This window comes from Ambystoma mexicanum, chromosome 5q, assembly GCF_040938575.1.
Source record: "Ambystoma mexicanum isolate Mex_15411 chromosome 5q, UKY_AmexF1_1, whole genome shotgun sequence".
Classification (NCBI taxonomy): domain Eukaryota; kingdom Metazoa; phylum Chordata; class Amphibia; order Caudata; family Ambystomatidae; genus Ambystoma; species Ambystoma mexicanum.
In genome coordinates, this window is record NC_090933.1 from 113,948,580 (window position 1) to 113,974,916 (window position 26,337).

The following is a 26,337-nucleotide window of genomic DNA, read 5'->3' on the forward strand; positions in this document are numbered from 1 at the left end:
CTAAATGGAAAACTTTCAGAAGCAAAAGGCAAAACATCCTCATTTACCCATTTTATTTCAGTGCTTTAAAAACGCACAAAAAAAAAATGAAGTTCTGCCATAAACTCACTTAAGTTTAGCGATTCCTCACAAACTTCCACCGTGTTGTTATGTATGGTTAAAGAACATTCAACTAAAGACATTGAAGTAAACTTAACTTTTTAGCATATGAAGCTGTTAGACGTTATGGGCAGTGCTCCAGATAAGATTTTGAGGAGGGAGTATTTTACTCCCTGATTTTACAATAAATGCAATTTCAAGCGAGTACATATGTGTTTACTCTTTCACAAGAGAGTAAAATGTGTCTGAAATGTTCAGACATTTGGGGAATAAAACTTCAGACCCTGCATTCAGCCAGTGATAGAAATGAGGATTTAAGGCATGATTGCAGGCCTTGACTAACCAATCAGTCAGCACTGAGATGGTAACTGGACCATGGAGTGTGGGGTGAGGTGTGGTAAGCTGCACAGTGGAATGGTTCGTGCGCCAAGAGCATGCCTGAATTCATTGAAAGGCACAGTGTGTGCAGCTTGGGTACACTGTACCTACCAGCTGTGCACACAGACTTAAGCAACGGTTTGTGGTACATTTTTAGTGTGGTGCAAAGCTCCAATGAGGAAGGAAAACAAACTAACCAGAGGAGATTTTCATTTTGAATTATTGTGTAAAGGTTACCGAGGCAAGGTTTCCCAATACAGAGAGGAAGCTAGCGCTTTTAATGACAGGAAATAAAAAGCATACTGATCCTTGCCAAGTTTCAAACTCACGAACCTCTGATAAAACGATCTCTGCAGCAAGTGCATTATCCCATTTGGTTTAACGCGTACCCTGCTTCAGTATTCAGAGTGCATGCAATACCATTCTAGACAGACACACACATATACATTCACTTGCCAGTGTACCCATTTGTCTGGTCTCCATGTCGTACCAACTGCCTGAAAGTGGACCTTATAACAAAGCCCTGCTATCCGCTGGCTTCACTTAATATAGGAATCCCACTGCACTTTGGTACTTAATGTCTCACCTGATGCTTTAACAACACGCGGTATAGGAATAATCAAAGATTAGAAAGATGAAAGGCTGAGCCAGCATTGAGGGCCTAGACCCCACGACCTGCAGGATTCATGCAGCTGGCGCGAAACCAATTTAGCTGTTTTACTGCATTACAAACAGGTGCAGGATTCTCAAAATACCTTTGCTTTCTAGAGCAATGTTGTACAATAGGGCTCATCTTCTGCTTCAATCCTGAAAAGATAGTGTCTCGTGTCCAGCAACAAGTGGCAAAAGCACTACAGAACATGAGCTCACTCACGATATCTGGAGACCCGAACCTTGAAGAAAAATCCTGTCACACCTCCCCCGCTTATAGTTTTCTCATCAGGTTGTGTGAATGATCAACTGATACAAAGTGAAATAGAAAAGCAATACAATACACTGGAAATACAGGGAAAAACAAATGGAGTACTGGTTGTAGAAAATATTAAATGACCTTTTGTACAGAACCTGGGTAACGCACACCTCCAGTGAGGGAGCATCCCTAAGAGGATACAGGGACTCCAGGCATCTCCCGTTACCTCCATGACCCCGGGTGTCTGGCTGTCCACTGAACTCTGACTTCTTCTTGAGCACAGTTTGGCCAGTGTTCAAACTTGGTATAAATATATGCACAGTGCATTATGCACTGTAAGAACACAGAGGATGCCATTGCCAAGTAAGGCCAGTATTTCCCGATGCAGGAACACCAGTGCTGCCTGAGCTCAATTACGCCATTACTGACACTATAAAGGACACCCTAGTGAAAGGACTTTGTATGTACCACCAACCTTGCCCATCCCACTGTGTGAACACTTGTGCTGGATGTGCTGCATATGGGCTGCACATTCTACTTACTGTAAGAAAACTTGAGCTATGTGAGCCCAGTAGTGCCGTTATTTGCCCCAGTAAGAACATGCATGCTGCCCCTTTCCCTAAGCCTCTCTTCAGGCCCCGGACAGACATTTGCTGCCATGGTGGCATCACCTCCCATAATCTGCTGTCCTAGGTGCAGGGTACTGCCCATTCCACACAACAATTCGATTCAATCTTCAGTTCCACCCTTGCAGCTCATCGCCCTCTCTTTCACCCGCTCTCATCCACACCAGCACTCCTCCCTGCTCCCTCTTGCACCTTCACTTGCATGTATCCTTGCACTTTCACATCCTTTACACGCCTGCACACTCACACGCCCTTGCTCATTATCACACATGTGCTAGGCCTCACGTAGCCTTACATCTGAACACCCGTGCACGCTTGCACACTTGCTTTTTATTACTTATGCTTTTCTTACACACCCTTGCATCCACACACCCATTTTCAGACCACTGCCGGCTAGTACAAATTGAGCTTTCAAAATCACTCTGACAAACAGGTTTAATAATTTCCATAAACGGCAGGGGATCAGCACACAGATGACTGTCGGCCCTGCAAGAGTGTCCTGTACAGGAGAGTAGCAGATCTGAGTGCTTTTGCTCCGAGATCCTTTGTCTGCTGGCACAAAAATTCAATTAAAAAAAAATGTGCCATTTCAATTGGGAGTGAATAGGCGAGGGCCCCGGTAGATCAATAGATGATCTTGCCACTACTGGTAACACAAAAAAAAGAGTGAGCTGATTATAGATAATGACGGTTGGTAATGCTTAAAGTTCAGATCACCATGTATTACTTGACAAATGCTGACAAGTCTAAAATAATAGGGGGTTGGGTACTTAGGGCGGAATAAGAAAATGCTTATTTCTACGCAGCTCACCAAGTCCAAAGCAATTTTGGGAGTCTTCTCGCGAAGCTTGCGTGTGCATAAACGAATGGTTCATACTGCAGTGCCATCTACTGGCAGAAAGAGGAATTTTTTAAATAAAGAATTACAGTGACAATCCTGCGTAAACAGTACGCATTTAAAAGTGAAATGTGGCGTACTGGCAAGAATTAAATGCGTAAAAAGGCCCTATAAGCCCCTTATCTGGAGGGCTGGTTATGGTTGAGGTAGGGAACTACCTCCTAGTTTAGGGACAGTGAAGCATTTTCCAACCCCTTTAATATTTAATCAATGTTTATGGCAAACATCCTCTGTCTCTGCGTCTCATTCTTGATTCATCACTGTATCCAGCATTAGCCAGTGACCAGAAGCTACCGCCTGGGAAGAAGGAGCTAGTACAAGGAGCTACAAGGAGCTAGTACATGGGGTTTAGCAAATCTAACTTCCACATAAAATGCAAACATATAATTTAGTCCATTATGTATAACTCTTTATGCTTTAAATGCTGTATAGATGTATCCTTATGTTTATTTAACCAAACACAGAGTTAAATTCACAAAGGTGTGTTTGTTCAGGATTAGTTGGCCTGGGGAGCCAAAGGTAGGTCATGGTAGTGGTTGGCATCAAGCTAACCAGGTTCTTCTAGGCTACAAGCAGGAGCTAAATAGACCCCAGCTCCCTTCAATTTCAAACCCTGTACTAGCCCCCTACAGGAGCGTCCCTGGACAAAATCAGGAGAGTCTTTCTCCATGTCCCTCAGAGTTTATCCACGGCAAAGCGCTCAGAGAGCGTGTGGCCGGTAAGAGAGAGAGAGAATGCAAGACTCAGCATGCCGGCCTGCAAGACGCAGTGGGAGAGTACAGCAAGGCACAGCAGACAAGTGGCAGGAGCAACCCCGAGAGGTGGCAAGAATGACAAAGTACCTCAGAGGGCTGAACTGAAGCACTGATGAGAAGCTGCCAGCACAAACCTGATCAAGCAAGCAGAGAGAAGTGTCTCTGACGCAAAGTCCAGTTGATGAGACGCATAAGCGGCTCAGTGGCGAGAGGAGAGCGGAGTAGACACCACACTTCTCCCAAAGAGCACCATTCAACACAATCAAGTACACAGTGGCTCCCTCCAGGGGAACGCGAGGTGGACAGCAAAGCGAGAGAGAGAAGAGCTGCAGAGTATGGCGAGAATGAAGGAATCCCAGAGTGGCGAATAAGAAAGCAAAACCCAGAGTAGTGCGCAAGGAGGAAAAAAGCTCTAGAACAGGGAGAGAAGGAAGAAACCCCATAGGGGGGAGTGAGAAAGAAGAAAGCTCCAGAGAGGGGAAAGAAGGAGGATACCTTGGAAGGGGGTGGGAGGAAAACATAGAACACCCGAGAGTGGGGAGTGGGAAGGAGGACAGTCCTAGAGTGGGCAGAACATGGAAGAAATCCCAGAGTGGGGAGAAAAGAGCGAGACACACCCAGGGTGGGGACTGAGAAGGAGGAAGGCTCAAGAATTAGGTAGAAGGAAGCAACCCAAATAAAGGGATGAGAAAGAGAAAAAGCCCCAGAGAGGAGAAAGATGAACAGCCAAAGTGAAAAGAAGTAAACAGAAAAAAACAAGACTGGGAAGGAGGGAAGCCCCAGAGTGGGGAAGAGACTGAAAGTAACCCTGACTGGGGACTGAGAAGAAGGAATGCCCCAGAGTGGGGAGATCCTGAAAGTAACCCTGACTGGGGACTGAGAAGAAGGAAAGCCCAGAGCGGGGAAGAGACTGAAAGAAATGAGAAAAACCTGGACTGAGAAGAGGAGAAGCCCCAGAGCGGGGAGGGGCTGAAAGAAACCCAAGTGTGGCAGTTGACAGTCCTCCCATAGCCTGTGTTTGGTTGATTTCTGTTTTCTGTTACCTTTTGACAGATAGAGAGAGTGGCTAGATTAGAGTAGGATTCAGGACCAAGGACTTCGTTAAAGTTTAGACATCCCAACACGGACCATTTTTACTAGTTTCTGTAATGTAGTAGTGCTTGGATTTTTAGGTTAAACAGGCCCAGAAAACTGTACCTGCATGTCAGAGTTCTGCCTCTGACCTTACAGTAGGCAAAGAGATGATCTGATGGATATGGAAAATAGGGTACTTTCAGTATAAAACACAGTGGGTCTTCAGCAAAATCTGGTGTATAAACAATCTAGGGCACGGTTCTTTAAAAGGAGATCTTTCACATTTCGCCCACTCCCCTTGAAGAGGCTATCGCAATAATGAATGCAGTCTTCCAAGATCCTTACTTTGGGTTGACCTCAGAAAATAGGCTCAGTCTGTGGGGAATACTTCAAATTTTCACCATGAGGTTATCGGCCGTCTCAGCTTTGTGCTGCATTTCAAGTGTCCTTTCCAGCTCCTGTATAGTTCCAAAAAAGGGACTCCTTCACAACCTTTCAGGTCTCTTGGTGTTGCAGGTCCTGGGGATTCCCAAACCCTTCTTGCATTAACTGACTAGCTGCAGGGCTTCCGGTGTCCCATACCAAAGACTGAAATAAGCACATATTCTTGCTAGTAGATGGGTCAGCAGGAAAAGCCGGTAGAGAGAGATGAAGTGGTACCCTTTAAACCAGTCCTGCCCCTTCTGGTTCCTCCCCTCTTTGATCTGATGGTATCCTCCCTGACTCACTCGTGTTCCTCCTCCCATCTTCTGGTTCAGCTTAGTTAGGGCCAACCTGGCTCGCTGTAACCGTCTTGGTTTGATTAACTGCAGGACTACCCTACTCCATCTCATAGGTCTAACTTTAAACATTTGTTACCTCCTTCTCTGTTGCCATCTTCACCATCACATATACTGTACTACCTTTACACCCAGGCCTTACCACCACCTTCTGCGCTCCATGATGTTATCACCTCCTCAGTCTCTGGACCACCTTCACCGCCTAATGCTACCACATAGGCACATAGGCCATATCTACAAATCTTGTGAGTATCTGTGGTCGAACAGTGCTTTCCGTTTCCTACCTAAGAGTTACAGGCCCCATAGGGCCATTCCGTATGCCTTGAACCGTGTCATTACTCTTGCTTTGAACTGTGCGGTCACTGCAAAAGTGGGTATTGGGAGGGGGGTGCTTTCTATTTCCAGTTTCCTCTAGCTCCCTGTATGCCAGTTCTGACTCAAGGTCACATCCAAGATCCTGTGGCTGACCAAGGAATAGGTTCAGTAGTAGCGTCACTAGCCAGAACCTTCCATCTGGTGGGTCTACACTCCACAGGAGTTAAGGTGGGTATATAGGGGATATAACCTGTAGCTCCCATATTAAAAAAGGTTCCTACTGGTTTCCCCAGCCCCACCATTTGCCTACAGCCCTGCTGACCTCCACTGAACACAGTGGCCCCCATTACGAGTTTGGCGGTAAGTGGTAAGGAACAAGTTACTTACCTGTAACTGTTGTTCTCCAGCATGGGTCTGGCATGGATTCACATGCTCATGAATATTCCCCGTCGTCAGGCTGGGAATCCTCGGTAAAGAAAAAACCAGTATCAGTTTCGTTTCTGATCTGTCTTTCGTAGTAATAACCAATCACTGGTCTCTGCGTCATACTGACCACAGCCAATGACTGCCCTCTACCTAAGCACCGCCTCTGGCAGCCATCTTCAGATTTGGAAGCACGTGAAGTGGCAGTATGACCAAGTGAAGAGCCGCAGAGGGGTAGGCGGGAGGGTTCGCATGTGAATCCATGCCAGACCCATGCTGGAGAACAACAGTTACAGGTAAGTAACTTGTTCCTTCTCCAGCATGGGGTCTGGCATGGATTCACATGCTCATGAATAAAGAATACATAGCAGTACACACATGCACAACCACGGGAGGTGGCAAAGGCTCAACATTAAGCATCACATCAACTCAACATTAAGCATCTTACCTCCTCACCAGGCTCACCTCAGGCGAACAGGTTGCGCAGCACTGCTTGGCCGACCCTGGACTCCTCCCTGGAATCCCGGTCGACGCAGTAGAATTTCGTGAAGGTGTGCGTCGACCTCCACGTAGCAGCCCTGCATATGTCCAGCAGGGGCACACCAGATAGGAACGCCGTGGTAGCTGCGATCGCTCTGGTGGAATGGGCTCTCGGACGGCCAGGCAGCGGTCGGTTTGCCAACCGGTGACAGCACATGATACAGCCGGAGAGCCATCTGGAGATGGAAGCCTTCGAGAGAGCCTTCCCCTGATTGACAGGTCCAAAGTTCACAAAGAGTTGTGACGTCTTCCGAAAACCCTTTGTGCGGTCCACGTAGAACTTCAGCGCTCTAGCTACATCCAGCGAGTGCAAAGTCCTCTCAGCCGGCGACGAAGGCGACGGGAAGAACACAGGTAACACCAAGGGTTCGTTGAGATGGAAGTCCGACGGTACCTTGGGCATGAAGGAGGGGTGCGTCCTGAGCACTACCCTCGTGTCGTGGAAAGTCAAGTACGGGGCCTTGCAGGAAAGGGCCTGGATCTCTCCCACTCGTCGTGCGGAGGTGATGGCCACAAGAAAAGCTGTTTTCCACGATAGAAACTTCAACGGGGCCGAGTGCAGAGGCTCGAACGGAGGCCCCATGAGCTTGGTCAGCACCACGTTGAGCTCCCACGCCGGGGCCGGAGCCTTCACCGGCGGGAACGATCTAAACAGTCCCTTCATGAACTCTTTCACCAGACGATGAGACCACAAGGACGCCCGCCCCGTGGTTCTGGTGTATCGGGAGATCGCAGCAAGATGAATCTTGATGGACGCGTGTGCCAGACCAGCTTTGGCCAGCGTCAGCAGGTACGGCAGTACTTGGGGAGCCGTAATCCGTAGAGGGTTAATCTTCTGTGCGTGGCACCAGACAGAGAACCTCTTCCATTTGTGTCCGTAGCATTTAAGAGTCGAGGACGCCCTGGCCTTTGCAAGAACCTCTCTGCAATCGGCCGGTATGTCGTATCCTCCAAACTCTAGCGCTGCAGGAGCCAGGCCTGCAAGTTCAGCGACTTCGGGTCGTGGTGGAGGATGGCGCCTCCTTCCCTGGAGAGTAGATCCGCGTCCGCCGGCAGCTTGATCGGCGGGGACGCTGACAAGTCCAGAAGGTCCGGGAACCATATCTGCCTCGGCCACGCAGGTGCGACGAGGATCATCCTGCACCGTGACCTCTTGAGCTGGTTGACGAGCCGGATTAGCAGAGGCAAGGGAGGGAACGCGTAGAGGAACAGGCCCTCCCAGGGGAACGAGAAAGCATCGCCCATGCTCCTCGTCTGGGGAAACCTGCTGGCGAACCTCCGGCACTTGGTGTTCGTCGCCGTCGCGAACAGGTCGATCTGGGGTGTGCCCCACCGTCGGAAGAGGCGATCCACCAGATCCTGCCGTAGTTCCCACTCGTGGCACGAGCGCAGCTCCCTGCTGAGTGAGTCGGCGGTGGTGTTTTTTATCCCTGCCAGATGAAACGGCACCAGAAAAATCCCTTGGGCGACGGCCCAATGCCACAGGTCCTGCGCCTCCTTGGACAGCGCTGGGGACCTGGTTCCGCCCTGTTTCCTGATGTAAAACATGGTGGTGGTGTTGTCGGTGAAGATCCTCACCACCTTGCCCTTGAGGGACGGAAGGAAGGACCTGAGGGCCCAAAACACTGCACGGAGCTCCAGGACGTTGATATGCAGGGACTTCTCCGTCGGGAGCCAGAGTCCCCTTGCGTGCAGATTTTCGGTGTGCGCTCCCCACCCTTCCAGGGAGGCATCCGTGGACACAGTCTCCTGGTGGGCTGGGGTCTGGAAGTCCATGCCCGCCGTCAGATGCGCGCGGGTGCCCCACCACCATATTGCTCGTCGGAAACTCCCGTCGAGCTTGATCCTTTCCTCGAAGCTGCCCGTCGTCTGGATCCAGCGCGCATCCAGGAATTCTTGCAACGGGCGCATCCGGAGCCTGCACATGGGAATGAGGTAGATGCAGGAAGACATCATCCCGAGGAGGGACTTGATGGACCTCACTTTGGCCGCGTCGGCCACCAACATCCGTTGCACCTTGCCCAAGATGGTCCTGGTCCTCTCCTCCGACGGGGAGGCCAGAAGGGACACTGTGTCGAGCCTCGCTCCCAGAAACAGTGCGACTTGCGCGGGCACCAGGTGGGATTTGGCGTAGTTCACGGAGAATCCCAGGTCCGTGAGGAGTTGGACGGTCCTTGCCGTGTGGACCACGGCGAGCTCCCTCGTCTTGGCGCGGATGAGCCAGTCGTCCAGGTAGGGGTAGACGTGAATCCCCTCGCGGCGCAGCTGCGCCGCCACCGGTGCGAGGCACTTGGTGAATACCCTGGGTGCCGACCGTAGTCCGAAGGGAAGGGCTTTGAACTGGTAATGACGCCCTTGGACCACAAATCTGAGGAATTTTCGGTGCCCCTTTTAGATGGGAATGTGGAAGTAGGCATCCTCCAAATCCAACGACGATAGGAAGTCTCCTTCCTCCAGCTGACCCAGGACGTGCTGGAGGGTGACCATCCGGAACTTCTGCGCCTTGATGAACTTGTTCAGACGTCGCAGGTCTAGGATGGGGCGCCATCCTCCCGTCTTCTTCTTCACGAGGAAGTATCTCGAGTAGACTCCGGAGCCCCGAAGCCTCTTTGGGACGAGTTCGATGGCGCCCTTTCTGAGCATCGCCTTTACCTCCAGGAGAAGTTGAGGGAAGTTCTTTCCTGGCCACGGGGGGGACGCGCGGGCACCTTCTTTGAAACTCGAGCGTGTGGCCCCGGGCCAGGGCGTCCAGCACCCAACGGTCGGTGGAGATGGACTCCCACACGCTGACGAAGCCCGCCAGCCGGCCTCCCACCGGGGTGCTTCGGTGGGGGCCCGACCCCACGGCCGGTTCAATCCTGCTTGGACGCGGCCTTGCCGCCTTGACCTCCTTGGCGACGACGGCGGGGTCCGCTAGACTTGCCTCGTCCTCTGTAGGCCTCTTGCGACGACGAGCGGGCCGCTTGACGGTAGGAAGCGAAACCGCCGCCGGAACCTTTGGAGGCGCCCTTGCCTCCGCCGCTCCGAAAGGGCGTCCGTCGTTGCTGCAGGACTCCAAGGGCCCGGGCCGTCTCAGTATCCGCCTTGATGGCCTGAAGGGAATCGTCCACTGTCTTCCCAAACAGGTTGTTCCCGTCGAAGGGCATGTCCAGGACTCTGGTCTGGACGTCCTGCCGGAAGTCCGTAGCTTTGAGCCATCCACGACGTCGAAGGCAAACGCCGTTGCCCAGCTGGCGGAACCCAGTGTCGCCGATGTCCGTCGCCACGGTGATGGCGTGGTCCGAGGCCACCTCACCTTCCTGCAGGATCTCCAGGGCCTCCGCCCTCTTGTCGTCCGGCAGAAAATCCAGCAGGGGAGCTATCTTGTACCAGAGCTCCCTGTCGTAGCTGGCCACGATAGCCAAGGCGTTGGCCGCTTTAATCGTCGTCGCTGCCGACGAGATGACTCTACGTCCCATAGCATCCAATTTCTTTCCCTCGCCGTCCGGCGGGGAAGTCGATGTGGAGGCCGCACCCCCCCCCGCTTTCTTCCTGGCTGCCGCGGAGACGACGGAATCCGGGGTAGGCTGCGCCCGGAGGCATAGGGGGGCCGTGTCCGGGACCCAGTACTTTTTCTCGTACCGGTCTCTTCTAGCTGGCGTCGTGGAAGGGTTCTTGAGGAGGGAAAGGCCCTCATCCCAAATGTCGTCCAACAGAGGCACTGCGAGGACCGTCTTCCTCTTGGCCTCGCGCCGCTGATAAAGGAAGCCTTCCTTTTTCTTCTCCTCAGGGCAGAGTTGGAAAAGCTCGGAAGCCCTGGAGATCATGGAGTGGAAAGATCCGATCTCGTCGGGCGGAGAAGCCCTGGTGGGAGGCGACGACGGAATATCCTCGTCGTATGCCTCGTCGTCCGTACCCGTCGCTGCCGTGTCAGTCCCCGTATCATCCCCTCGGGTGGACGGGGAGGAGGGCTGGACGGGGCGCGACGGTTGAAAAGGAGGTGGTGGATGGATCCTTCTTTTCTTGGTAGGGGGAACACCAGAAGGTCCCGGTTCTGGATCCCCCGACGGGAGAGGTTCCTCCGTCGGTAACGGTAGCCTCGTCCTTATCTCGGAGCATAAGGACTGTATGGCCAACAAAATGGCCGCCGAGTTGTCTTGCGGCGCTGGCAGAGGGGAATCCGACGGGCGAGCAGGGGCCCCGTCGGTATCCTCGATGATGTCGTCGTCGTCACCTGCGTCGGGGTCCATTCCGACGGGCTGGCCTTCTTCCACGCCTAGGCCGTGGCTTAAGACCTCGATCAGCTCCTCTTCTGAGGTTGAGGCCGAATCTACGACGACGCCCTGCCCCCCCTTCTTCTTCCCCACGGAGGGTTTCACGGGGGTCCTATCGATGGGCACAAAAGAAGACTCCCTCCGAGGAGGCAGGGAGATTCTGGGCCCTGAGGTCGCCACCACTGGTGCAGCCTCCACAGGCTGAGCCAGGGCCGCCGCGACCGTTTCGATAGAGGGCTTGGTCGGATGGATCAAGGCCTTCACCACCTTAGGTGCGCTCACCGCCTTATCCTTGAGGGAGGGGGCACTGCCACGCTCCTCCTCTGCCTTAGAGCTCGACCGGGGCCTCTCCAGGAGCTTCGCCGGGTGCTCGGCCTTCCTCTTACCCGACCCAGAGCGTTGGCTCGTGGTTGATGGTGCCGGGGAGGGTGCGCCCTGCCTGGCGCCCGTAGAGCCCGACCGTTCGGCGCTGCCGGTGCCAGCGGACTCGCGGTGCTTGGCCTTATGTTGGGCCCCCGTCGCCGGGGCGCCCTCAAAGGTCTTAGAAGACCGCTCGGATTTCTTCTTCTTCTCGCCAGACGGGCTCTTACCCTCCAGCCAGTTGGCGAGACGTTGATGGCGGTCCTTCATGGTCCGTTCCGACATGTTGCCGCAAAACGCACAGTCCTTCTCCACATGCGTCTTGTCCTCATGAAGGCAGTAAAGGCAGAAAGAGTGTTCGTCCTCCTTAAAGACGTTCTGCAGCTGGCATCCAGGGCAGACCCTGAACAGCTTTCCGGGCGTCGAGCTTCCCTTCTCCTGGGCCATCTCCGAGACCGGGCCTGAGAAGCTTCTGGAGTCCTCCGAAGTGTAGCTCGACGAAATCTTCACCCTTGAGGGGCACAGACGAATCCGACACGGGTCCCCGTTGATCGGATGTAGGATCGGTGGAGCTCGAGGCTCTTTTGACCGAAAGAATCGAAGTTTTTTGTGAAAAAGCGCGAAAAATAGCACTAACGCTCGAGAGCAATAGCACGAGGATCCCAACACATGAACGTGCGGTAAAAATCTGAAGATGGCTGCCAGAGGCGGTGCTTAGGTAGAGGGCAGTCATTGGCTGTGGTCAGTATGACGCAGAGACCAGTGATTGGTTATTACTACGAAAGACAGATCAGAAACGAAACTGATACTGGTTTTTTCTTTACCGAGGATTCCCAGCCTGACGACGGGGAATATTCATGAGCATGTGAATCCATGCCAGACCCCATGCTGGAGAAAGTGGCGGTAACTCTGTTACAGCCAAATTTACCACTAGACTAAATCACGGGTTTGGGCATGGAGATGGGTATATTCCTCCAGGAAAATCCTGGAGGTAAATCGTCCAACTCACCGCAGAATAATCGGCAGAATCGACGGAATTACAGCAGTGGAAATTCTGATGCAGTAATTCCACCAAAAAACCTCCTCGAGTCCAATGGACTCAAATTAAATGGGGAATTACACCGCCACCACCATTTGGTAATTCATTTGGGCGGTATTCTGGCAGATTTACCGCTCGGATACCGACCAAATCGTAATGAAGCCCAGTGTCTTGTATTTTCTATTTGTATTTTTGTATTTATTGGATATCTGTAAGATGGCAACACACCAAATGGTGTCTCAAGGCACCACAAGACAAAAAAAACGGGAGGCGAACAAGAGAGAATGATAACAATAACGGTCCTAGTAGGCCTTGTGACATTCACATCGTGCAAGTGCAGTAATAAGAAGTGCGAGGGAGAAAGGGGGGGGTGCGGGAAGGGGGGCGAGTGCCGGTAGGGTGAATGGCGAAGTGCTCGGGTAGGAAGGGATAAAGAAGAGAGAGTGCAAGTGAAAGAGGGGGTACAGGAGGGGGTGGTGAGGGAAAGTGGGCCACAAGAGCTAGGTAAGTGCTAAGGGTAAGCCAGATGGGCAAGTGCCAGGGATTGCATGGGTTGCTGGTCCACATGCTAAGTGCGAGGAGGGGGGGGTAGACTAGGCAGGGGGGCCTGGTGTAGAACGAGGCAGCCAGTTACTGCGGCAGATGGGGGTGTTAGCAGGAGTGGGGGAGAGGGGAGAAGAAGAGAAAAGTAAGATCTTGAGGAGCTTCTGGAACTTAAGGAGACCCGGCTCAAGCCTGAGAGGGGCATGGAGTGCAATTAGAGGGAGACTTCTGCGGATGAAAGATCTACCCCCCATCTCTGCTTAGAGAAGCATCTGATCTGCAGGGAGTTGGAGCTAGAAGATCGAAGGGCTCTAGCAGTGAGGTATTTAGGAAGAGAGTTAGATGTAGCGGGGTCCCAAGTCTCAGAAAGCTTTTTGGATGATGCAGAGGGTCTTGAACTTGATCCTAGCAGCAACCCGGAGCCAGCGGAGAGATTTTAGGGGTGGGGAGATGCAGTCCGTGGGCTTGAGGCCAAGGATAAGTCTTGCAGTCCTATTCTGGATTAGTTGAAGGGGGCGAAGGGAGGCTAAATGAAGATTGAGGAAGAGGATGTTGCAGTAGTCCAGCCTAGAGAGGACCAGACCTCTGCAGACCTTATGTTTCTGGAGGAAGGTGAGGAAAGGGAGAATGCAGCTGACAGTGGGCCTTCTTGGCAAGGTCCGCGATGTGAGGAGAGAAGGAGAGAGAGGAGTCAAAGATGGCATCAAGGTTTTTTTGCCTCACACAAGGGTGAAGGGAGGGGACCCATAGATGGTGGCCAGAGGATAGGAGGGAGCTCGGGTCTCAATGAGATGGATCTAAGGACATTAAGGCAGAGATCATTGGCAGCACACCATGCCTGAAAAGCAGTCAGACAGTCAGGGATGAGAGAGGAGGAAGACGAGGCAGTAGAGGGAAGCTTGAAGGAGAGCTGTGTGTCGTCTGCATAACAGTGGATGTGAGGAGAGAAGGAGGAGATCAGGTAGGCTAGAGGGGTCCCATGTCTTTCTCTTTGAGAAAGACATGATGTCCAGCCCTAAAACTATCGTAAAGACTGTTTGGGCTAGTGCAGAGACTATGTTCCCAGTTTGGTGATGTGTGGTGCTGCTCAGGGGCCTGTATCGCACTATCATTGGTCCTGTGCTTCATCTGACGAGTCTGTTCATAAAAAGGTGGGACTGGCTCTGTTCCTGGGTGCACATGGCCACATTTGGGCTTAGGGGGCCAGACCAAGCCTTCATCTGCCCTGTCCACCATCTGTGATTTCCCTCTACTTCCTACTCCTCTTTGGTGCTGCCTGCATAGGAACCCCAACAGTATGCTCGAAAATCCATTGGTAATCTTTTAAAAGCCACTGAATGTAAAGTAAACACTCTGCAGAGAGGCACACATTGGTAACTTGTATCAAATATGATACAGAGACTGCATAAAGTCACTCTATATTTAATTTTCACAAACTGTTGATGCAGAGTCCTCAAATGTTGAGCAATGGTTACAACCACGTCACAATAACCTCAAATGTTATTATACAGAGTCCTCAATCAAAAGTTGGACAATATTCACAAACAATTCATAGTCACAGCCAACACGTGTTTTGACCACCGGTCCCTGTCAAGGCTAACAAATGGCACAAAAGCCACATCTATCTCATGCACCACAGTGAAAATAGTAAATCATACATACCATAATTACATCATTAAGGTTGGTAGATGACATTAGAGTCATTGGATTGCAAAAAGTCAGGTGTGGCAGTCAAGGGGGGTGACCAGAAATTGCTCCCAAGACAAATGGAATCCAAGATGATTTGTAGATTGAGATGTACCTATAGTTAGGACTAAATAGGATTTCCCTATAACTGTATTAAACCTGTATCTTAAATACTGAGCTGTGAATGATGAACTTTAACTATATGGCTGGACCTTTAAGTATAAAACACCACTGTAACACATTATATAAGGGGAGAAATGAATCTGGACTGTCCATTACAAATAGCGCCTCAGCTACAAACATCATGGGAACTGTAATATTTTATTCAGGATCTTGATTATAATAGGGGTTACTCTGGGGCATGAGAATGAAAGGGGAGGAAGGCGGGAACTAACAAGGAAAGGTGGGGGACAGGCCACAGATTCACGATAAGAGAAGCGCAGGCTCAGCTGATCGCCAAGGGAGCAAAGGGGACGGGCGAGGACAACATGAGGAAGTATAGTGGAACAACCAAGACCTGGGACGGGGAGGGTGGAAAGGAAGTTTTGTTAACGGTTTGTTTTTCTTTTACAATTTGTTTGAACAAAATGCCAATTAAAAAAAATGTACAGAGGAAGGACTAACCTTTAATGGAAAAGGAGGAGCCTAGGAGATATGAACGCAGAGCCATAGTGAAGCCACACATGGGAGCCTGGAGAACCATAGTCAGGACGGTGAGTGGCCCTTCCCGACCATACGAGCAATGGGTAGGCAAGCCACCAACCCGGACCGAAGAATAAGAGCTCCAGGCAGTGGCGTGACCCAAGGAGGATGGACCAGCTGGTCCATAAACGACGATGATACTGCCAAGGCCTCAAAGGAAGGGGAATACCACCAGGAAGGAAGTCGACAGAGCAGCGGAATGCGTGCAGTGGAGAGAAGCGGCCTGGACCCCACAGGAAGACCCAGTGACACTTGCCCTCAAGAAAGAAGGTAACGGGCATAGGGAGAGAACTGGGAGGGGGCCAGGATATAACTGCAACAAAGTTGCACACCCTCATCAAAGTAGTGACTCCTTTGAAACTCAAGAGAAGTACAGGAGTAGTCTCCCTCGTTACAGTGGTGACACAAGGAGAAACCACAGCGGAAGCATGCAGGATAGCCTCCCTTATTACAGCAGTAGTTGGAAAAGCTGACAAAGTCAAGAGTGCAACAATAATGATCTTCTTCATCACAGTGGTGACAGTGACATTTATAAAAGCCAAAACTGCCTCGGGATTACTCTCCCTCGTCACAGTGATTACATTAACAGATGTGCAAAGAAGAACAGACAACCAGAGCTGTTTAGAGAGAACTTTCAGAGTGGGAAAAGATCAAGAAGGACCATTAGAATTGTGGAATAAGTCTATAAAACTAATTTGAAGGAATTAAAGGGGCTTTTGTAGACTATAGGTTGGGTCAGGAGATGGGAGTCATTCTCCTGCCCCAGAACCCTTTGTTGAATTAGAAACTGAAGCAAAAGATTGAAAAGACTGAACCTGTTTACTAGCAGAAGGGAGCCATTCTCCTGGTACTTTCTTTTCTATAAAATATAAACTATTTTTGTAACTTAGTAGTAGGGTTATAGAAGGTTTCGGACAGAGGCCAGAGACCTTCTTTTGACCCCCACCCTGACGATGAGCACCGAGTTATCTTAGAAATAGGTAGGGGTAAGCCTGCAAAACTAGGGAAAGTTAGACACTTTTCCTTATTATTTAATAAAAACTCTGGGAACACTCTACCTTGGTGTCCGGTCCTTAATCCACCTCGCCACAAGACGCAACCGATATGGTATTCAGTTGCTGGTAGGAGAAAGAACCTCTGGAAATCTCATCTACCGTTTTCCTCAAAAGTTCAAAACCATCATGAAGCAAGTTAACAATCTTCACTTTCATTTCAAAGCAAAGTGTGGCTGCCTTTATTGGGTTTTAAGGTCACAAAACATCCCCAGTGGTCATATTGCAGACGTCCACATGAGCTACATTCACAGACAAATCAATGAAATGATGGAAGCTATCTCACCCTTTCTAACGATTAGTCTTTAATCTGATCGAAGGTACTTGCAGCACATCCATCTTGTGCAACATCTCGCGATACCATGAGGACATGGCCATTGCATCAAGTGCTATAATGGAGTACAGAAACAGTGGAAGAAACGAACATGCAAAAAGCATAAAATTTTAGGCCATCCTGGTCAACAATAACTGTTAAAGTGCTATAGAATTTTCTGAGAGTTGTTGCTGCTATGATGACCCAATCTGGCATTGAGTAACACTCGGGCATGAGAGGGGGAAAGACATCATCCAATGGTTTGTACTGTTTATCAGGGTGTGCAGTAGTATGGCTAGTGGTAGATTTTTTAAAAATGCTAGTCTGCCTCACTTATGTGATATAGAATTGTCGCTGTAATCTCAAATTCCGTCTGTTAACCTCAGTGTCGGGGCAGAATTCCATTTGGGGTAGGGAGAGAGTTTCGCTTTCCTATTTTATGAATCCCCTAAACTTTTCATGTTGCCGCTTTCATTTTCTAAGATTCTGGACTCATTATTGTTGTCAGTAGGACTTACGTCCTCCTACCAGATTCTGCTGCATTAGAATCCCAATCTACTACTGTAGTAGCCAATATTGCAATCATGGATTTTTTAAGACCTACTCTCAGCGATTTTGTTTTGCGATATTCCTTTGTTTAGGGAAACCATGAGGCAGGCCTAAAATGTCTGATGTGCAAACATGGCCTCACTCTGAGGCAACCCTGCACCTTCTGTGGTGGCTTGGACTGGTTTAGACTGGCCCCTGGCCCGAGGCAGGCCAGTACACAAATTGTCTGGGTGGACCTGAGGGTTTGGCATGTTTTTGAGCCAATCTAACTGGCAGCCCACCAAAACCTTTGTCTGCAATTGGAGGGCTGGCTTAAGCCAGCCCATGAGTGAATGGGTATGCCTAGGGGAGACCCTGAGCTTTCCTCTAGTTTTCTGGGATGTTACTGGTGTACTTATCAATATTCCTGGAAGATTTTGCAATAAAGCCTTAATCCTCCCGTTCCTTCTCACAAGATGGACCATGTTGGGGCTGTTTCTAGATTTCAGATTTTACTTCTTTTGCGTTCAAGTCCCTGCGACACCTAGAAAAGAAGATTTTACTTACCAAGTTGTTTCACAGTTCCTGAGTAAAGTCCTTTCAAACTAGAGTTGTGACTACTTACCTCATGTGCATGGTCGTGAATTCCTGCAGGTCCCCCTTGTATCTCATATTGCAATAAGCTTTCATTGGCCCAAATCCTGCATTACTTCCTTTTTTCTGGGGCTTCCGGATCTCAAAACTGGAACTCTCCCCTGGCCTCCCCTTGGGTTAGTTGCTGCCTCCTCTGTAGAACTCAGACTACCTAATGTCTCAATCACTGTGGCTGGAGGTACCTATGAGGAACGTTAACCACCTACAAGCTCCTTAAGGGTAGCTTTGGAAGGGACTTACTTGTACGTTGAAAATTAAATTCCGGGTACCCAAAAAAAATGTCAAATACGTTTTTAGCTTGCATCTTTAATTTACTACTAAGTTTAAAATCTCTGCATTACACTCCTGCCTAGGGAGATGTGTTTACAACCTACCTCTCGGTCAATTTGTATCACAACATTTCTGGTAATTTAAGGAGACCTTATGGGTCTGGTATGGTGAGCCTAATTGTGAGCTAACTTGGTGGCCATTGTTGGCTAACCGTTTGCCACTTTTTATTCCATCTAGTTGTATGTAATATATGGTGCACATATAAACATTAAAGCTATGCCTTAGAGGTCAAGGGTAGTAGTGAGATTATTCACGTGTGGCATATTGGATTCAGATTATGACTCTATAAAATGTGTTATAATGTTGGCTGTAGTTCCCTTTTTCTCCCACAGTTAACCTTGTGTGAACTGGCATACCACAATGCAGCAGGTGTGTCCTATAGCGTGTCATGCATACCTTAGTTGGCCCTTTTAGATATTCAATGTGTGATTTGATGATTAAGTATATACTTTTCAGTATATCAGTGTAGTGTATGGTCGGGGGACAATTATGGTGGAATAACTATACTTCACTGCCAGACTGCCTCCTCCCTTGAGTTAAGCCTGACTGCTCTGCCACAGATACCACTTTAAAGAGGTTGGTATTTTACTTTGGTTGGAAACTTTGTCCTGCCTTTGGGCTGGATGGTGTCCCATCCCTCACCAGAGGGCTCTGGAAAATCTCTGCAACACTCGGTTGTATAAGAAGTATTTTGTTACATCAGTGCTGAACAGAAGGCGATTAGCTTGTGGAAAGAAAGGATGTTACCAGACAGTGGGACCCTGGAAGTGAGCCACAAGATCAAGGTTAAGGGAAGACGTAATTGAGCCATTTAACCTCTTAATTACTCAACCATGTGTAGTTCACCTACTTACTCCCCCTGAACGTTTTCATCAGGATACAGTTCTAGCCCTTGGTCCTCTTGCTCACTAAATTTGTCTGTACTAGCATCATCTTGTAGTAACTGGGAGAATACATCCTAAGGCTTTGGAATGGGAATGAGGCTGCTGGGGAGCAAAAAGGCACTCACTGTATCCCTTGGATGTACTCGTGCCACTAAAAGATTATATAATGAGTGATGATTTATGGCTTGTGCATCATTCTGCATGTCTACCAGTGTTGATCGAACAGTGTGTGCCTTGTAGGCACATTCTCCTCCTCCTACTCTTCCTCCGAGTCTTCAGCATCAAACCGGGATGCAGTTCAGGGAGAGAGGGGGCAGGGGGTTGAGGGAGTTAAACTCTTGGGTGATCTGCTGCTGCCATAAAATGAGAATGTATCTGCTGAGAAGTGCACAACTGTCTATTACAGGAAGTCTTCAAGTATTGTCTGCAAGTGCCCAATTGGGGATCACAGAGCAGAAAGTAATAATATCTTTAGTTACCCAATGCTACTCAGTGTATCGAAAAGTGCTGAATCGGAGCTGCCGGATTCAAATTTGCAAAAAGCAGGCCTGTCCCATGTCAGAAGCAAGTGCTTAATCCATAAACGAACCACCAGTCTTGCGATTATAAAAAGGTGATGAATTTAAAAGCCATTTCATTTTCACAGCTCAAATATTTCATAACTACGCTTTAAGGAAGTAGCTTATGAACATTTTATGGGTGTAAATGAACATGAACATGCTGATGAGCTCATCCATCACACAAAATTGACTATTCAAGACAAAAGAATGGCACTTAGTTTGGTTATGAAAGACGTAGCATACAGAGAGTACATCACCAAGAAACCAACATGCTTCCATAAGGCCATTAGGGAATACCAGTACAAATATATTACCATACCCGCTTTGACTTTCCAGACACTCGGTTTTGTAGTCGGCAGCAGTTGGCACTTATCTGGTAATTAATTTTCGTAATTGTTCTTCCACTTCGAAGAACAGGATGCGATTCCGCCAATGTAATGATGCAAATTCTGTGACAAGAAATCATATTAAGATTAGGCTAGATTTGTGGTGAGCATTTTGGATTGTTTGACCTCTCATGTAGAATGCAAATGATTTGCAGACCCTTTATTTTATTTCTATGTTTAACATGTGAAGCATTACCAAACAAAATAACAGTAAGACCTGTGACAACGTCCCCTACATGACTATGGGGACATCTAGTGGGAAACCACCAGGGCCACGTGCCTCCTTGAACTAGTGGAAGAACCAACCCCCCCCCCATGACCTCCCCTCACCCGCCATGGGTGGTATGGTGAGGATTCCCTGATCACCCTGACTTAGTCCTCATCACTGGGCAGGGGACAATGACATGCAGCCTCTGATATGATTGTGTATAGGCGCTATATAAATAAACTATGTGTTTCAAAGCGCTTCAAGGCAAGGGAGGAAACAAGGGAAAATACAACCACATTCTAATAGACCATGAACAGTAAGGATGTGAAATTAACTATCGTACTCGGCCTGACGACATTTCAGATAGTGCAAGAGCTAAGACATAGATAAGGAAGGGAGGGGGAGAGTGGGAAGGAAATGGAAACAGACAGGCGACTACCGTACTAGGCCTGACGACATTTCTGGTAGAGCCGGAGAAAAACAAAAGGTGAGGGAGAGGGGTGCAGAAAGGGAGGGGAGGAACAAAACAAGCGACTATCATACTAGGCCTGATGACATTTCAGATAGTGCTGGAGGGGTGGTGGGGAGGAAAAAAACAGTAATAGGAGGGTGAAGGAAACAGACAAGGTTGCTATCATATTAGGTCCAGGGACAATTCTGATAGAGTAAGTGCATAGAAGAAAGTAAGGGGAGGAGATAGGAAAAGGGAGAAGGGAAAGGAGGAGAGAAAAGAGATTAAGCAGTCAACAAGAGTGGAGAAGCAAGCGTGGAGAGCGAATACAATTGCAGAAGTCAGTAGTAACACATAATGTTGCAAGTCAGGATACAAGATGAAGATGGGAACAGCATGATTCAGGGTCACCATGAGTACAAGATGCAAAGGAAGTCCAGCATGAGAGTTGAGAAAGAATGACGCACCGTGAATGAATGAAGTCCATAAAAGTCAAATCCAGCATTGGCCACAAGACAGTGATGGTGAAGGAAGGCACCAGGTGGGCGGGGCTTGCTTAGTGGTGAAAAAGAGCAGCAGGCAGGAAGGTACCAGGTGGGCGGGGGTTAGGCCAGGTGACCTAGATCCACTTGCACCTGCTCCCCATCTGCAAAGGAAAAGAAGCTGGAGGGCTCCTTAAGTGGTGAAAAAGAGCGGCAAGCAGGAAGGCACCAGTTGGGCGGGGCTTGCTAAGTGGTGAAAAAGAGCGGCAGGCAGAAAGGCACCAGGTGGGCGGGGCTTAGGCCAGGTGACCTAGATCCACTTGCACCTGCTCCCCATCCTGGTTTCCAGCCAGATAACATCAGGTACAGCCAGATTTTACTCCCCTCAAGATACTTCTGCCCACAGATACCAGCAAGCTAAACTTGGTTACAAAGACACTGGCATTTAGAAAACAGCTTCCATTACAGCGTCTGAAAGTAACAGAACCCTCTCCACATGTGCAAAAAAGGAGGACTTCTTGGATTCCTGCCATATATAAATTCATGGACACTGCCTTTTAAACACTGCGAGTAAGGTAAGACACAGTGGCGTAGCACAACATTTGGGCCCCTTGCCCTAAAACTTTTGGGCCATGTTGGTTCTACCTTGCTGACCTACAGAGCCGTTGTCGGACAAAACAGGAGACAGATGTTAAACAGCGCCTGGTTTTCACAGTTAACATAGGCCTGGGAATTACTCATGTAAAGCATTTCACTGTTAATTACCTGCATTCAAATGCATAATTCTTTAGGCAATTGAAATCGTGATGTGGGTTTAGTACTTGGATACCAGGGGAGTGATTGGAAAGGTGGTGGGGGGCAGGAAACCCCTCATTCTCACAGTAGTCCTTAGTTGGGTGCTTTCAGATTTAAAGGGGAGAGTTAACTGCGTCTAACATGGAAACTGCACTAGAATAGTCTAATTAGAATGCATAAGGAGGTTCGATGCCCCACACAAATCAGTTTGACCCTCCCCCGCTGCCCTTGAAGTTAGCAACTCTCCCTACATTTGAAGGGTTAATCCCCCCCCCGAAATGTAGGTTTTGTTGCACCCCTGAACACAAGCACACACACCATACACACGCACACCCAGTCACCTATACTTTTACGTGTATACACTTTCACCATACAATCACACAGGCACACCCAGGCAGCCACCCATACATCATGCACTCACTCATTCATGCACATTATATTATTTACATTCTGTGAAAAACCTGAGGGTTTTCTCACTTCTACTCCCCCTGGATACTCTTCTCAGGTGGCCAGGGAAAGGCCATCGCTTAAGCAGTCCTTGTGGATTCGGAGTGGGGTGCCCACAGGCGATACATTGTATCCCCCTTTTCATATCACAAACCAACCAAACTCTCCCACCGACCTTGATGGGCTACTATAAAACAGTTCCCCACATTTCACATCTGAAAGTACTGGGACGAGGAAGGGGCGACTAGGAGTAATGAACACTACACCTTCATTTCACCACTTTAGTACTGGGATGAGGAAGATGCCTGCAGAAAACCGAGGGTCAGGCATGTATCTTTCACTATGGTCAAGCAACTCTAATTAGGGATCAACACCTGCAACCTGTCAAGGGGCTGCAGGTGTATAAAGGAAGACCAGGGAAGCAGAGAAAAGAGCAACAAGGAGGCCTGTGTAGGAGAGACCAGGGGACCCTTTCTGTGAAGAGGCAGCTGTGGTGGGACCTGAAGAGGAGCCAGGACGCTGGCAAACATCCCTGAGGTGTAGGAGCCTCTGTAATGGAGATCACAATGTCTTGCTGTTGTGGCTCAGAACTGGAGGTGAACTTCCAGCGATGGCTTCTAGGTGGAATTGTGGAATGTGTGGCTTGGCTCAAATTAACATTTCCTAATGAAAGCGTAAAACAGTGCTAAACTACATATATTGACTACCGAATTGACTGAACACCTACAATCAAAACATGATGAATACTGAGTTGAAATATACCTTCACAGGCAAAGCAAATAATGAACGAAAGTTCAAAAGGAAAATACCCATATCAAAGCAACCTATGGGGAAAAGAGCTAATGTGAAGAAGTACAAAAGGTGGGGCATGAATAAGACCACCACAAACTGAATCTTATAAACAGATGTAGTGCAGCAAGGCCAAAGACTGACAAGAGGTATGTAATACAGTATGGCAAAGCCAGGAAGCTAACTAGGAAAAGCCAGAAGAGTAGAACACTGCACATAAAGTAAAGAGGCTGACAAAGAGGAACTAAATGAATAGAACTTTGTACACAGGGGCAAATGCATGTGTGGGTTAAAGAAGGCTAGGGGTCCTGGTTGCGCGACCTGTGATGGGTGGACCGCATGGTCTGACAACTGCGCCTAGACCAGTGAGCCCTGCATAGTGAAAGACAAAGATTGTGAAACCAACCAAGAAGGAGTACTACATGTAAGATGGTGATGCAAACCAGAAAGAGGGTCAGGTTGACCCAGAGTTGATTGAAAGACTGAAACGCATATTGGTTGCTAGGTTGAAGTTTTGGGGAAGGGATCCCTGAGACTTGATGAACTTCAAATACTGACAGGGGGACAGGGCCTCACGGCCCTTTTTTAAATTTTTTTTAACTGTGTTACTTTGAACTTGGGGAAGAAGCTCAGAACTTTGTATTGAGCACCATTTATTATTGACATCCCTACACATTGTTTAGCTTTAGTTCTGAAGGCAGGTATAGGGTTTGGACACAGACTTTTAAGTTGAACTTTTTGACTCAGACTTTCGTTCAGCTAGGGAAATTCCACCTTAGCATAGGGCAAGTTAGACCTTCTACCATCCTAACCATTTTATTGTGAACTTTGAATCTGTTGTATGTGTCTTGCTTCATGATGCCTCCAGCTCCCCCCCACCCCTCCTCCCAGGACACGTAGTGGCAGGGGCCTCCACTACGCCAATGGTAAGGCACTTAACAAAGGCAACAAAACCATTTGTAGTGTTAGTAAATACCTGTTTACACAAAGTGTGACATCAGTAACCTGACCTTTTGTCATTAGGGGATAGGCACCACTCTCAGCATAGAGTGAGAGTCCTACCAGTGTGGAAACCAGTCAGTCCTACCCCAGAGAGGGACAGTGGCAATTGGGAGGGGCCCAAAATCCTGTCCCTCCACAAGTGCCTGTTAATACTTGGACAGTGCCCATTTGCATTGCCCCATGCCTCAGGTCACCAATGCTCGGCAGGTTCTTTCTTTCAGTTTGAGAACAGCTGGCACGAAAGAGCAACAGAAAAAGCACAACCCAGCAGTGCTCCAAGCCATATGCCTTGCAGCTATAACAGGCAAAGCGAGAGAGAAAGACGGGATGGAATATGCAGCGCAGAACTTACATGTCTGCCTGACATGCTGCACATTGCTGCCCACCGCAGAACCAGCGAATAAACGCTACCACCAGGAACTAAAACCATGATCTCTACCACCCACACACACACACACCATACTTACCTTGCGAGGCCAGAACCGGACCCCCTAACTAATTTGGACACTATACAACAGAGACTGCCATTGTTGCTCTAATGTGGGCCCTGTGTGGTGAAAAGGGGTGCGGCTTAATACACTAAAACATTTGTTGTAACATCTCCCAGGATGGAAAGCCAAGGCCAGATTGGCCAGGGCCAGGCAACCAACCGGAGGACAGAGAGAGGAGTAACAGAGACCACAGGAAACATGACATTTTGGATATTTTGGGTGAGGTCAGAGGAGGAAGAAGTGGAATGGATGGCAGGCCAAGAGACCAGTATTAGGAAGGACAGTGGGTAAGAGCATGGAGGTGAATTGTAGAGGAGGTGAGGTATTGGTTGGTCAGTACAAGTGGTACTGCATTGCACGTGTGCATGTGAGACTCATCATCCATAACTGAATCACCACAACCTTACACAGCATCATACTGAGGACATCTTTTAAAACATGCTAAATGGTTCACCACCAAACTAAACCATATGGAAAAAAAACGGTTAAATAGGACAAATATGGAGAAAAATAACCTGCTCTCATGCATATTTGCCTACCATCAGCAGCTATGCGCTTATATGGCAGAAGTGGAAGTCAAGAAAACAAATTCCTTGCTTTGCATAGAATCTGCACAACACAGCAAGAAGGAAGCAAAAAGTTACTTAACTGTAACTCTTGTTCACCAACATTGGTATCTTTCATAGATTCACATGCTGTTTGAATATTACCATGACAGGCTTGTAATCCTCAGTAGAATATAAGCAGTTTACCTTTCATTTTTAAACTACTCGTCACTTTAGTACTCTGTTAGAGTCATTAAGGGTCACATTGCCCCACAGCCAATGCACAGGCCTCCTTTAACCCCAACCGCTGGAGACCATCTTCAGATTTGGCATAGTGCACATAAAGTGGCACTATGAACCAAGAAGATGCATGAAAGATACCAATGCTGAAGAACAGAGTTCCAGGTAAGTAACTTTTTCCTTCTCCAGCATTGGCTCTTTCATAGATTCACATGCTGCCTGAATAGATTATAAAGTGGTACACATGTAAAAACCACAAGGGCGGAGGTGTAGCTCAACTGAAGGAAACAACTCTCCTCAGAAAACCACTCAACTCAACCAAACCCGTCGGCTAGAGCTGCCTGGTAGACCCGGGAGTCCACGTTGGAATCACTATTGATGCAGTAGAACCTTGTGGATGTATGGACAGACCTCAAGGTGACCGCTCTGCAAATGTCCATCAGGGGAACACTGTATAGGAGAGCTGTAGTAGCAGTAGCAACAGCTTTCATCTAGTGCGCCCCAGGCCTGCCCAAAAGGAACCTGTATGCCAGTCGATGACAGTGTGAAATACACCCAGACAACCATCTTGGGATGGAAGATTATGAAAGGGTGTTGCCCTTGCCAGAAGGACCAAAAGACACAAGCAATTGGGAACACTAGCAGAGGTCCTAAGTGCGAGCCACATAGAACATTAGGACCCGGACCACATCCAGAGAATGCAAGGATCGTTCGGCAGGAGATGAAGGAAGTCCAAAGAACACAGGCAAAACCTGTGGATCATTAAGGTTAAATAAAGACGGGACCTTTGGCGTGAAATA

The 26,337-nt window shown here is 48.8% G+C and overlaps 1 protein-coding gene across 1 annotated transcript in view; it reads right to left on the reverse strand.

Moving 5' to 3' along the window:
* The window catches only part of ABITRAM (actin binding transcription modulator), a 279,066-nt gene that overhangs the window by 137,667 nt on the left and 115,062 nt on the right, over positions 1-26,337 (reverse strand). The window contains exon 3 of the mRNA XM_069620629.1: positions 20,021-20,150. Coding sequence (XP_069476730.1) covers positions 20,021-20,150 — 130 coding nt within the window. The remainder of the gene's footprint in view (positions 1-20,020; positions 20,151-26,337) is intronic.